This window comes from Melitaea cinxia, chromosome 8, assembly GCF_905220565.1.
Source record: "Melitaea cinxia chromosome 8, ilMelCinx1.1, whole genome shotgun sequence".
NCBI lineage: Eukaryota > Metazoa > Arthropoda > Insecta > Lepidoptera > Nymphalidae > Melitaea > Melitaea cinxia.
In genome coordinates this window covers 919,293-931,596 of record NC_059401.1, presented here as the reverse complement: position 1 = coordinate 931,596, position 12,304 = coordinate 919,293, and the positions used below count along the sequence as shown (strand labels likewise).

General features: G+C 31.5%; 1 protein-coding gene across 1 annotated transcript in view; it reads right to left on the bottom strand.

The window, feature by feature from the left end:
• The window catches only part of LOC123655745 (pollen-specific leucine-rich repeat extensin-like protein 2), a 47,373-nt gene extending 41,145 nt beyond the window's left edge, over positions 1-6,228 (bottom strand). The window contains exon 1 of the mRNA XM_045591499.1: positions 6,145-6,228. Within this exon, the coding sequence (XP_045447455.1) occupies positions 6,145-6,162 (18 nt within the window). The 5' untranslated portion in view covers positions 6,163-6,228. The remainder of the gene's footprint in view (positions 1-6,144) is intronic.
• Positions 6,229-12,304: the final 6,076 nt, after the last annotated feature.

Sequence of the window (12,304 nt, the reverse complement as noted above, 5' to 3'; positions counted from 1 at the left end):
ACCTCTCGCTACCCATCAAGAAGACGTTTATGGACTCGGTAATTTAATCATTTCTAATCTATGGATGTCAAACTTGGATAGTTAATTACAAAATTATGACCAAACATTCGGACCACTCAAAGAGGAATAGAGAGAAGATACCTTGGCTTACAATTGAAAGACAAAGTAAGAAATAGAGACATTTGCAGGAAGGCTAGGACCAAGAGGCAGGCCTTATGTTAGATGGGCGAATGAAATAGCAGTGAAGCCGGGTTGTGAATGATTTGAGTTAGCTAAAGACAGAGAATCATTGAAATCTTTGGCGGAGGCTTTTACACGAAAGGGTTCCATAAAATTTTTAATGAATATTTATTATTTTGTACACTTTTTTGTTTATAATAAAATAAAGTAACGGAGCAAAACCTAATCAAATTATTAGATAAACAGTTTCATGCTACACTTAGTAATAAATCGAAGTATAACCTACACCAACGTTCCCACGTCCGTCTAGATAACGATGAAGAACATATAGCTCGATTGTTCCACAGTTTATTGCGTTTTACGCAGATCTTGTCTTAAGAGCTGTGAAGTTTTCATGCTAATCATACATTGTGAATGTGCTGTGACAAGTCACAAAGTCCCAAAACAAAGTTCTCCGTATAATTTTATTCAGAAAAATATCAAAAGTTATTTTGCATGCATCGGTTATTCCATATGTTATACACAGATTATATTTACTAGCTGTGCAGTTTTGACAATCTGTATTGTGACTGCTGTGACAAGTCAAAAAGCCCCAGTGTTAAGCAAAGTCCTCCTTATCATTTCATTCGGGTAATGAGATCTAAAATCGTTTCCTTAAAAAATGTAAGTACTTTATTTAATAACGATTTTAGGGCTTTATTATTAATTTAAGCCCTTTTTCTGTGTCTCATTCAGGCTAATAATTAAGAACTTTTTTATTTATTTATTTGAAGAGTGCCTACGAGCGATTTTAGGAAACTAGGAAAATTTTCAACAAATTTTAATGAGAAGTTTTATAATAAGCAACTGTAATTTAGACAAATCTGATTCTAAAAAAGTGTGCATGTGTGCAATTCCCACACAGCAGAAGTGACACTTCAGAAAAGTCGTAAGAAGGTAGGCCGTTTCCATTTGTTCTATCCACAATGATCATGATCACGTGAAAAAGGTCGTAAACGCCATGGAATACGCATCGCTTACGTGTTTTGAGGAGTAATGTATTCTATCCCAATCTCTCCTATACATTTATGTGTCTCTTGCTTTAGCGTAACGCATTTTCGTTTCATCAAGTTTCAAATATAAAGAAACATGATTTCATATAGAATTATTAGTACCTGGGTGACCGAGCTCAGCTCGGTATTTTTAGTAAATCGTGAAGAATTAGTAGAAGAAGAGAGAGTTAAAATGATTCGCTGCCGGTTTGGATGAAGTCTTTTTTAACTGACTTCAAAAAAGGAGGAGGTTACTCAATTCGGCTAAAGGAAACTCAATATATATATATCGCACCTTCGGTGCAACAAAGTCATAATTCAGGACACTTTTTTTGTTATGTCTTTTATTAGGACTTTTTGATAATTTAATATAAGATTTTTAAACTATATCAAATAAAGTAAACAATTAATTTTATAAAGATTTCAAACCTACTATAAATAGTAATCCAGAAATGAGAAAGTAAAAGCGAAAAAAAAAATTAAAAGTCCTCTCCTGTAAAATTAAGAAATGAGCTGTTTTGACTTTGTTGCACCGAAGGTTCGCACCTTACCTATATATATATATAACAGTATTTCTCCACTATTTAATGGATGTTATTATACATATAAATCTTCCTCTTCAATCACTCTATCTACTAAAAAACCGCATCAAAATCCGTTACGTAGTCTTAAAGATTTAAGCATACATAGGGACATAGGGACAGAGAAAACGACTTTGTTTTATACTATGTAGTGATATATATATACAAGAATTGCTCGTTTAATAGTATAAGATAACATAGTAATACTTTTTAAGATAAACTAACAGCAAAAAGACGAGCTATGATAAAAATGGTCGATAAAGTTTCCATCGATGCAATCTATTGTTCATATTTTCAGTGAACCAGTTGTGTTAGTTTTGTGATTGTTATCTGAATTTGCATTTAGATTCGATTATAAGGTGTATTGTTTGAGTCCTTGATTGAAATGATGGCCTAGTGGATAAGAAGGGCGTATTATGAGGAGCAAGTTTGAAATCTTATTTATATTAAATACGAAGCGATGACGCAGTGTGCTGTGTGGCTACGGCACTAAAGAATTTAGCCACCCCCTCTCTTCCCGTGGGTGTCGTAAGAGGCGACTAAGGAATAACAAGGTTCCACAACCACCTTAGAACATAAAAAGCCAACCGATGGCGGGATAACCATCCAACTCCTGGCTTTGAAATACGCAGGTCGAAGACGGGTAGCAGCGTCTTCGGCGCGACAAAGCCAGCCCTGCGGTCACCAACCCGCCTGCCCAGCGTGGTGACTATGGGCAAAACACATGAGTTCACGTTATTTTTGGCGTAAACTTGTGGAGGCCTATGTCCAGCAGTGGACTGTACAGGCTGTAATGATTGACAAGTATTTTAACACTAACTTCGGAGTTATTGCCGATTCATTTCTGCAGACTCTAGATTATGTTCCGGCTGTAGTTTCACTTTTAACTATAATGAATAAACTAAAACAAATCTCATCTTATATATAAAATTCTCATGTCACAATGTTAGTTACAATACTCCTCCGAACCGGTTGGACCGACTTTTATGAAATTTTGTGTGCATATCCGAGTAGGTCTGAAAATTGACCAACATTTATTTTTCATTTATATTTCATTAAGGTGGTTAAAAACATATATGGCAAAACAACCTTTGCGGGGTCAGCTAGTATAAATGTAATTTCTAAAATAACGCTTAGATAGTAATTTTAAAAGCAACATGACATGATAATGACATTGACTAATGTGTCAGCAGTCATGGGTTTCATCCACTACACATGGCAAATGTTTGTTTATTCTATACAGATGTTTGTCAAAGTTTAAAAGAGTTTCTATGAAGATGATGGGTAGTTTTAGAACGAAGTGACACAATGATAAAAAATAATCCACTTCTCATCAAACCCACAAACCGTATTTTTTTTAATGGAATTAAAATCAAAAAATTACATTGACACTTGAATAATGGCGTCGTAAATTCTAAATTTTCATTTTACAAATCAGAATTAAATTTGTTTTATATAATTAGTCACAATTATAAGTGAAACTACTACCAATTCTATTAAAAAATCTGTAAAAATGTATATGTATTTTTAATATTCGATCTATTTAGAACAACTTTACTGCCCTAAACTTAAAAGCTCAACTGATATTTCCTTACGCCTACCATATATTTCAACATAGTTTACTTTAAGATAATTTATTCACCTCGCTATCAGAACTAGAGAATATGATCAAAATGAAAGCAAGAATATTATGTTAACACCTAATATTATCCATGAACTGTCAGGATTTAACCTGGTTCCCAGGGAACCGGAAGTCTGATACATCATAGTTCGTGATTTTGGTAACACGATGTAGAGTCGTTAAATATATAAAAACTCTTTTTTTGTTTCCATACTAAACATTTGTTAACAGAACCCTCTTACACTATATTTGTAACAGAGTTTTTAATATGGTATGGTATTTATACTCGTATTGCTATGTATGAAAAAAGCACTGTTTTCGAAATTTCGAATCAGCTACGAGACTTTCTTCCACATGGTAGTTTTTATCTTGAATAGAAGTTAAACATTCTCTAAATAAAATATTTTGAAGCTAATAGTGAATTTTTGTTTTTTTTTTTTTTTTGTAATTTCGCGAACCGAAACAGTAACTTTATTTTTAATACTTTGATTGACAAGTTGTGTCTACTATTTACACATGCTATACTTTATAACAGCAGAGCAGTAATCATTATCCTTGTACATAGTAATACAATAAGAAAAGAAAACATTTAAAATAAAATCAATAAATCCTTTTTTATCAAAATAAAGTCATAAACATGTAATAAATAAGCCAAGCTACTCGCAACTATTGAAATATTTATGACGTAACGCTTTCGATCGAAAGTGAAAATGGCGGAACTATTTCCCGCGTAAACCAAATATTATCATAGCATAGTGAAATAGTTATTGTTTACTTGCTAACAGTTTCGTTCATAATATCACACACATCACTTCACTTCAGCCTATCGCAGTCCACTGCTGGACATAGATCTCCCCAAGTTAATAATATGTATAAATAATAACAATAAAATACTGGCCGATAGTAGCTCGTATATAATCATTAAAGAAATTAAAAATATATTTGTGTTTTTTTATTACTATTTTAAAAAATGAACCGATGTAGAAGAAAAAAATTAATTCTTTGCGTGCATAAAAAATTTTTTATTTATTATAACTGACCTGAATATTACTTACATATTTTAATATTATTAATATATTTATATCATTTTAAATTTTTTACTCAAATTAAATGCATATTTATTTCATAATTACTTTATCGGTCTAAATAGATTCAACGATAAATCAAACGTTCATTTCCGTTAATATTTTAAAACCGAAAATATGCACAATAACAATGCTTCTTAATTAAAAATAAAATAATAAGGAAACCAATAAAGGTCACATGTATCTAACTTCGATATTTTTTATTAAATTATGTAAACTTAAATATAAATTTAAAAATATTGAAAAAAATACTTAAATTTATTATCTTGAGGAGCCCAAAAAAAAACTATTTTTAATTTATGAAAAAAAAATTAATCTTTGTATAATAATAAACTTTGTAAAATTACTCAAAAGTTTGAAAGCTTAAGTTGTTCTTTGTATTGAAGTCTATTTGAATAAAATTTATTTTTAAATTACAGAATTACCACCAAAAATTTTTTCACAATATCTTTAACGTATATGACCCGTTACAGTTTTATTATAAGTAATATTTATTTATTTATTTATTTAGTAAGGTTATTTATTTAATAAGAGGTTTATTATTATTGAAAATAAAAATCCAGCAGTTGGATGGTTATCCCGCAAATATATATTACTGATTGCTATCGTTATTCATAGTAGGGAACATATCCACCAAACCGCAGTGGAGCAGCGAGGTGGATTAAGCTGCGACCTTTCTCCTGCATGCAGGAAGGTGCCTTGGATAGCAGTGGGATGTTACTAACTAAATCGAATATAATAATTTTATGAGGTGTTCTGTAAAGAAGTAGACATGCTACCTATTTCTTTATTTCTTGCTCTTAAATAAGCATTTTTAACAATGAAAACTATTCCCAAAAAACGATCGCAGATAAAAAGAACTTACAGTTGTGATTAACACAAAAAAGGTGGCATTAGTCTAAAGTTGTAGAAGGTCGTTACTAGGATGGAAAGCTATGTTTTGAATTTTAAGCACTAACTAACGACTAACAATAACCTTACTTTTACGTGTCACGCCATAGATTTGTTTTTTTTTTTAACGTTTCTAGTCACAAATTGAATTGAGGTTTTTATCTGTAAAACCTAAATAATTTTAGTACAAAATTATTACGTTAAGCAATTACAGGTACCTATAAAACCGTTTATAAATAATTATAGCAATTTTCATAGAGACGTGGTTTTTAATGTTTTTTGTTGTACGCTATGTGCGTGTAAATTCCCACAGTTTCAATATCACAAACTCGCTTCTCTTGACCCGCGGATCAACCAAAAGGTCTAAACAGTGATACTAGAGAAAATAATGTAATTTTATAGTTATCAAATATAGGTGGTAAAAAAAACAATAAAAACTTATTATGAAAATAAATAAATAATTTTGTCATATGCGCACTATAACGAAAAATAAAAAATATATAATTTTTTATCTAGCATCTATTTTTTTTTTGTCCTTTAATAATTGTAATTTTATGTTATGCTAATTATACAAAACAAAGTTTAATTAATTACTAAATGATATGCATAGAAATGTGGCTTAGAACCACCTCACGGTACCACGCTAGACACAAAACACAAACACTTTGTACCAAATAATGAAAAGAGGAAAAAAATCCGAAAAATCCCAGGTGCGTTCTGAAACCACAATCCTACACTTAATTTTCGACACTTACGTAAATTTTGGCGGACATTTTGTAGGTCAACTGTCACTTGTCACTCGCGAGACGGGCGCATGCGCGGTACGACGCGCGGCGAATGGCCGCTGAGGCGAACCACTCGTTATATACCCGCCCCCCCCAAACTATTATTGTATTAATTACGTTTAAATTTTCACTGTACGAGCTCGATCGATCTGGATTCGACGCTTCCTAGTTCGATAATCCCGAATCGAGTTAGTATTAAACGGAGAAAGCAAAAAAATATTGACGAGTTTAGCGCCGTACTGTTGCGTTATGAGACACAGGGCCTGTTCCACCAGCTGTGGATAACTATTTGACGGATGACCGTATCCAACAAATAAAAGTGATTTTAAATATCATTTTTATTTATCATCGAATTCCACTATAATAATTATGAGATATTTTTATTCGCAAATAATAATCTATCAATATTTAACTGAGATAGGGCACAGCAGGAAATTTCCTGCTCAAAATATGAAGCAGCCCGACTCGAGAAGTACCTCGACCTTACAGAAGATCACAGATAAATAATACTGCTTTCAAGCAGTGTTGTGGTCCTGTTGGTAAGTAAGGTGACCAGAACTCCTGGTGGGATTGTGATTGGTGTTTGTGATTGTCTACGGTAAACGCTTACCACTTCATCAGTTATGACTTGAATTAGACTAATTTGTTACTACCACTGCTGTGTTAATGAAAATTAAGGCAAAAGGCGAAAAGCAAGTGCGCATCCAATGCACTTCCCGTACAAGCTGTGCGTTAGCGGAAACACCATAGTTTGCATTACTCGAGTACTCGAAACAAACATTCTATCAACTTATTTATTAGGTGACAGTTAATATATAATACTAATTATATATTAACTTTGAAACCGTCCAATAATTTTTGATGAAATAAACTTTTAATTTTAATTGAATTTTAGTATTGATTTTATTTTAAGGGGAGACTGTTTTAGCCTGATGGAAATTGAGCTCTGCGACCAGTCAGGTATTTCTAGCGTACAAAAATCGAACCATAAATGTGGTATACAAAAAAGTTCTAAATTATCTTAATATATATAAATTAATATATATAAATCTCGTGTTACAATGTTTGTCCTCAATGGACTCCTAAACTACTTAACCGATTTTAGTCAAATTTGCACACCGTGTGCAGTTTGATCCAACTTAAAAGATAGGCTATATTTTATTTTGATATATTATGTTATTATTATATTTCAGAAAAAAATAAGGTGATACGAAGTTCGCCAGGTCACCTAGTTGTAATATAATAATTAAGTACTGCTTTAGCATATCTTAGTAAATATAACCAGTTACTAAGCGATTGTGTATATAATTTTTTATTATTTACATATATATATATATATATATATATATATATATATATATAATTTACCTTTAAAGGGATTCATTAGACCAAGACGAGATTTTGAATGAGTAAGACCAAGTTCTACATTTGTATAAACATTTTTTTTTGTTAATACTTTGTACCTATATATAACTATTAAAAATTGTATCTATTTTTTTAATGAGGCTTTGAATATTTTTCATTTATGACACGACCACCAAAATATCGTTTAGGATAAGACAAGCCTTACACATTAAATATAATTATATTGTACAAAATATTCATCAATTCGTCGTGAAGCAACAATACAATAAACCTTTACAACAATATAGCATTCAGAAAATATTACATATCCAGCCTGGCGATCTCACATAGATCGTTGGTCCAGCGGGCCGGAGGACGTCCCACACTGCGTTTGCCAACACGCGGTTTCCAGTTTAGAACACGTTGAATGGGATCATTGCTGTAAAAAAGAGATTTTTGTAATAGATTTTTTGTATCTTTCTTTTGTAGAGTTACATGTCAATTAAACATCTCTATCAGAAAATGGTGGAATAAGTCATTTGCGTTTATTTTATTTGCCACCACTGATAATTAGAATTGACGACCGCTCTGGTGTAATGGTGCGTGTACAGGGTCGATGGTGCCTAATCATCGACAGTCGCGGATTCGATTCCCACTCGGGCTGGATATTTGTGTTTATACAAATATTTATTTAAGGTCTGGTTGTTAGTCCTTGTGGGTCTCCCCACCGTGCCTCGAAAAGCAGATAGCGATCGTTACTCATAGTATCGAATATGTCCATCAACCCGCATCGGAGCAGCGTGATGGATTAAGCTCTGATGATTCTCCTACATGGGGAACGGAGCCTATGCCCAGCAGTGGTATATTACAGGCTGAAGCGATAATTAGATAGCTAGGACAGGAAAGTTACAAGTATATAGCACTATAAGTATAGCTTTAAACATATACTGATATAACCTTTTTTAAATCTAACTGAACAAGTATCACAATATCTACGCAAAGATTACAATAAACATTATATATTATAATTAGCCTTATGTAATCGGTCTCATTTGAAAATTCCATTTACATAATTTGCAAAAGAATTTCTTAATTCGAGTAATTAAATTTTCTAGTTGAAGTAACTTTTTTTTTATTTCCGCATATAATTTATATTGTGATTATATATTTAACGTACATTTTTGATACAGTTTCGGAAATGCTCTAAATAGCTCGACTGTTTTGACTGAAACGTCGTTGTTCTGAAATTAGTAAGTAATGACTGGACATAATAATTTTTTTATATGACTAGGTCGCCAAACCGCATATGGCCCACCTAATTGGTAAGCGGTTACTTTATACCTTTTTTTACGTGGGGAAAATCCATCATGGATCCTCCAGCGTGGGAGCGCCAGAGTGTTATATCAGACTCCTACTGACCAAAAAACCAACACGTGTGAGCAGTCGTCCGCCTGGGTGGAGCGAGATGGGGTCGCGCTAGCATTCGCCACCTCGCCCCGGGTTACTTTATAACTACTTTAAGTGTCTGCAGCACCAGAAACATCGCAAGCGCATTTTTGTCCCAACCGTCCCCAGGAGGTCTGACCAACTTACTCACCACGGGAACAGAACACCACTTATGAGCAATGTTATTTAGCTGTGATCTTCTGTTAAGTTGAAGGACCTACTTCCGCAGTCAGGCTACTCCAGATTTTAAGTAAAAGCACTACTGTGTCCTATCTTAATAAATATCCTCTTAAAATACTGTCACTTTCAAAGAACAAACCCAGTTCTTCCAGGATTTAGGTTCAGAATTCAACTAGCGATGAGGTCAGGTGAGTCACATAAATTATTTATTTAGTTAATTTAACAAGACTAACACCAACGTAAACAAGAAATTGTACATTCGAAAAATTTAAAAATAATAGAAATGTCTTCTTAATTATACACAAAAATAACATGAACTATAAACATAAGCATGTCCTTGAATATACAGATGATGACAACTGATTGGTACAATATTATTATATTTGTAAAAAAAAAGGAATTGTAGTTTCTAGAGGTAAAAGTAAAAACCATTAAAATTAAAAGTAATAACAATAATAAAAAATAGTTAAATTAAAAAAAAGAGAGAGAGAATTAATTACTATATTTTTAATTAAAGTAGTTTTAACAAAATAAAACAATTAACAATTAAAAATTTACCGTAATAGGTATACTTACATATATATATCTTAATTAAGTAAATACTAAAAAAATAAAAATAAATTCTATCTGCATTCCTGTGACATAATGATAACAACATTTTGAAAAATAGCAAGCTGTTTGAAATTGCCGTTTTTTAAAAGGTTCAAAAAAATATCATTAGAATTGCTTATATTCTGTAAAAAAATTATATTATATGATGATATTATCTATCCATATTTTTGGCAGACATACATTTTTTCTTAAATACAAACCTCATAATAACGAACATAAGATAATAATTATTCTATTTGCAATATTATTTTATTATAGACCTAGCTGTGTCCGCGACTTCGTCCGCGTGGAATTTAACAAAAAGTTATTGTTTAATTCGCAGAGTTATAAATAAATTTCTAAAATAAAAGTAGCCTTAGTTACTCCTTATTACATCAACTATCTGCCAGTGAAAGTTCCGTCAAAATCGATACAGCCGTTTCAGAGATTAGCCGGAATAAACAGACAGACAGACAAAAATTGTAAAAAAATGTTATTTTGGTATATATACCGTGTATATATCCATGTGCATTTAGTAAAATCCGGTTATTTTAATATTACAAACAGACACTCCAATTTTATTTATTTGTAAGATAAGATGTATAAATGATGACGTCGTTCATTTTCACTTATACTGATATTACAGGAGATTATTTTAAGAATATTTATTACTCTAATTATAAGTAACACCGCATTTATTGTGACAACGAATATAATTAGAATATTAAACATTTTAACAAACAATTATTATTAAATACACATACTGTCGCTTCTTCTTTAGGTAGGTAACTTAATTCCTATATTTTAGGTAAATCTAATAAAATCTGTTTTATGGTCATAGATCAGTGTATTTGGTAATGTTCAAAGGAGGCGTTGTGGGAACATCATCAGAGCCGTCAGAGTAATCACAGGCGAGGGAATAATTGTACAGAACTGTTCTAAGAATTAAATTACTAACGCTGCTGTGGTTTTCATATCTCTTGTAATTGGTTTAGCTAATTTCACCTTGAATGTGTAGATACCTAATACCCTAATAGATCATTATTTTTATTATATTCATAAACTAGATAATCCGCGTGATTATAGCTGTGTTGACATATACGCTTACTGTTCTGATGAGTTGTTGTGTAATTTAAATTGTATTATAAAGAAATTAATCGCGAAAGCTTATTATTCGGTGCAGGATTACATAAATGATAAAGATGCGTAGATTTATTGAAGATATTTCCAATTTCGTTCTAGCCAGTTCTTCTCTGGAGACATTCCGATTTGGCGTTAGCTTCACTTTCAACTAAGTAATTAAAATTTTAATTCTTAAGACGATTCGATGGTGCTTTTGAAGTTTGTTGAATATAACAAAATTATTTTTAATTTTGATTCTGATAATGATTTATGGCCTCATAATATTCCTGAAATAAATAAATATATAAATATATAATATCTTAAGACACACACACGTGGTCGTCTGTTCTATGGTAAGCAACGGCTTTTTTCGTCTTCTTCCGACTTCCAAAAAAGGAGGAGGTTCTCAATTCGACTGTATTTTTTTTTTAATGTATGTTACTTCAGAACTTTTGACCGTGTGGACTGATTTCGACAATTTTTGTTTTAATCGAAAGGTAGTGTGTGTCAATTGGTCCCATTTAAATTTATTTGAGATCTAACAACTACTTTTCGAGTTATATCTAATAATGCGTTTTTAGTTGACGCTTTTTTCGTCGACCTACGTTGTATTATACCGCATAACTTTCTACTGGATATAGCGATTTGTATAATTCTTTTTTTGTTCGAAAGGGGATATCTTTAGTTTAGTATCATGATAAGGAAACCAGGATCTGATGATGGGATCCCAGAAAAATCGAGGGAAACTTTCAAAAATCCGCAATAACTTTTTACTAGGTGTACCGATTTTGATAATTTTTAATTTAATCGAAAGCTGGTGTTTATCATGTGGTCACATATAAATTTTATCGAGATCTGATTACTACTTTTTGAGTAATCTTTGATAACGCGTAGTTACTTGACTATTTTTTCTTCGATCTACGTTGTATTACTCGTCGATGTAATTGAAGTCGGTTTTTTTTCGTTTGCGAGCCAACACAGTTATTTAGTCATTTAAATCAGTAATTAGGGTACCTTAAAAATAAACAAATGATAAAGCTTTGTAATATTATTTTCAAACTTGCGATATTCTTGGTGGTGGCTGGTGTCCATAGATTATAATAACTATCGTGGACCGTAGACATCCTTACCACAATAGTGGTACAAAACAAAAAACAATAACAAGTAGGCATACAATTTTTCACTCGACTCCGCATGGATATAATTTATTAAATTAAAGTTATGTGTTAAATATTGATTTAAAACATGTTTCACATACTTAGATACATATTAAAAATGCTAATGTACATAAGTATAAATATTACTGACAATAACGACTGATAAAAACTTATAGTAAAAATTAAAAAACAAATCTTATATTTTATAAGATATTCAAATACATAGAGAATTATTATTTGACAAACCTTATAATTATATAACTCTACCAAACAAATATGTATATAATTAG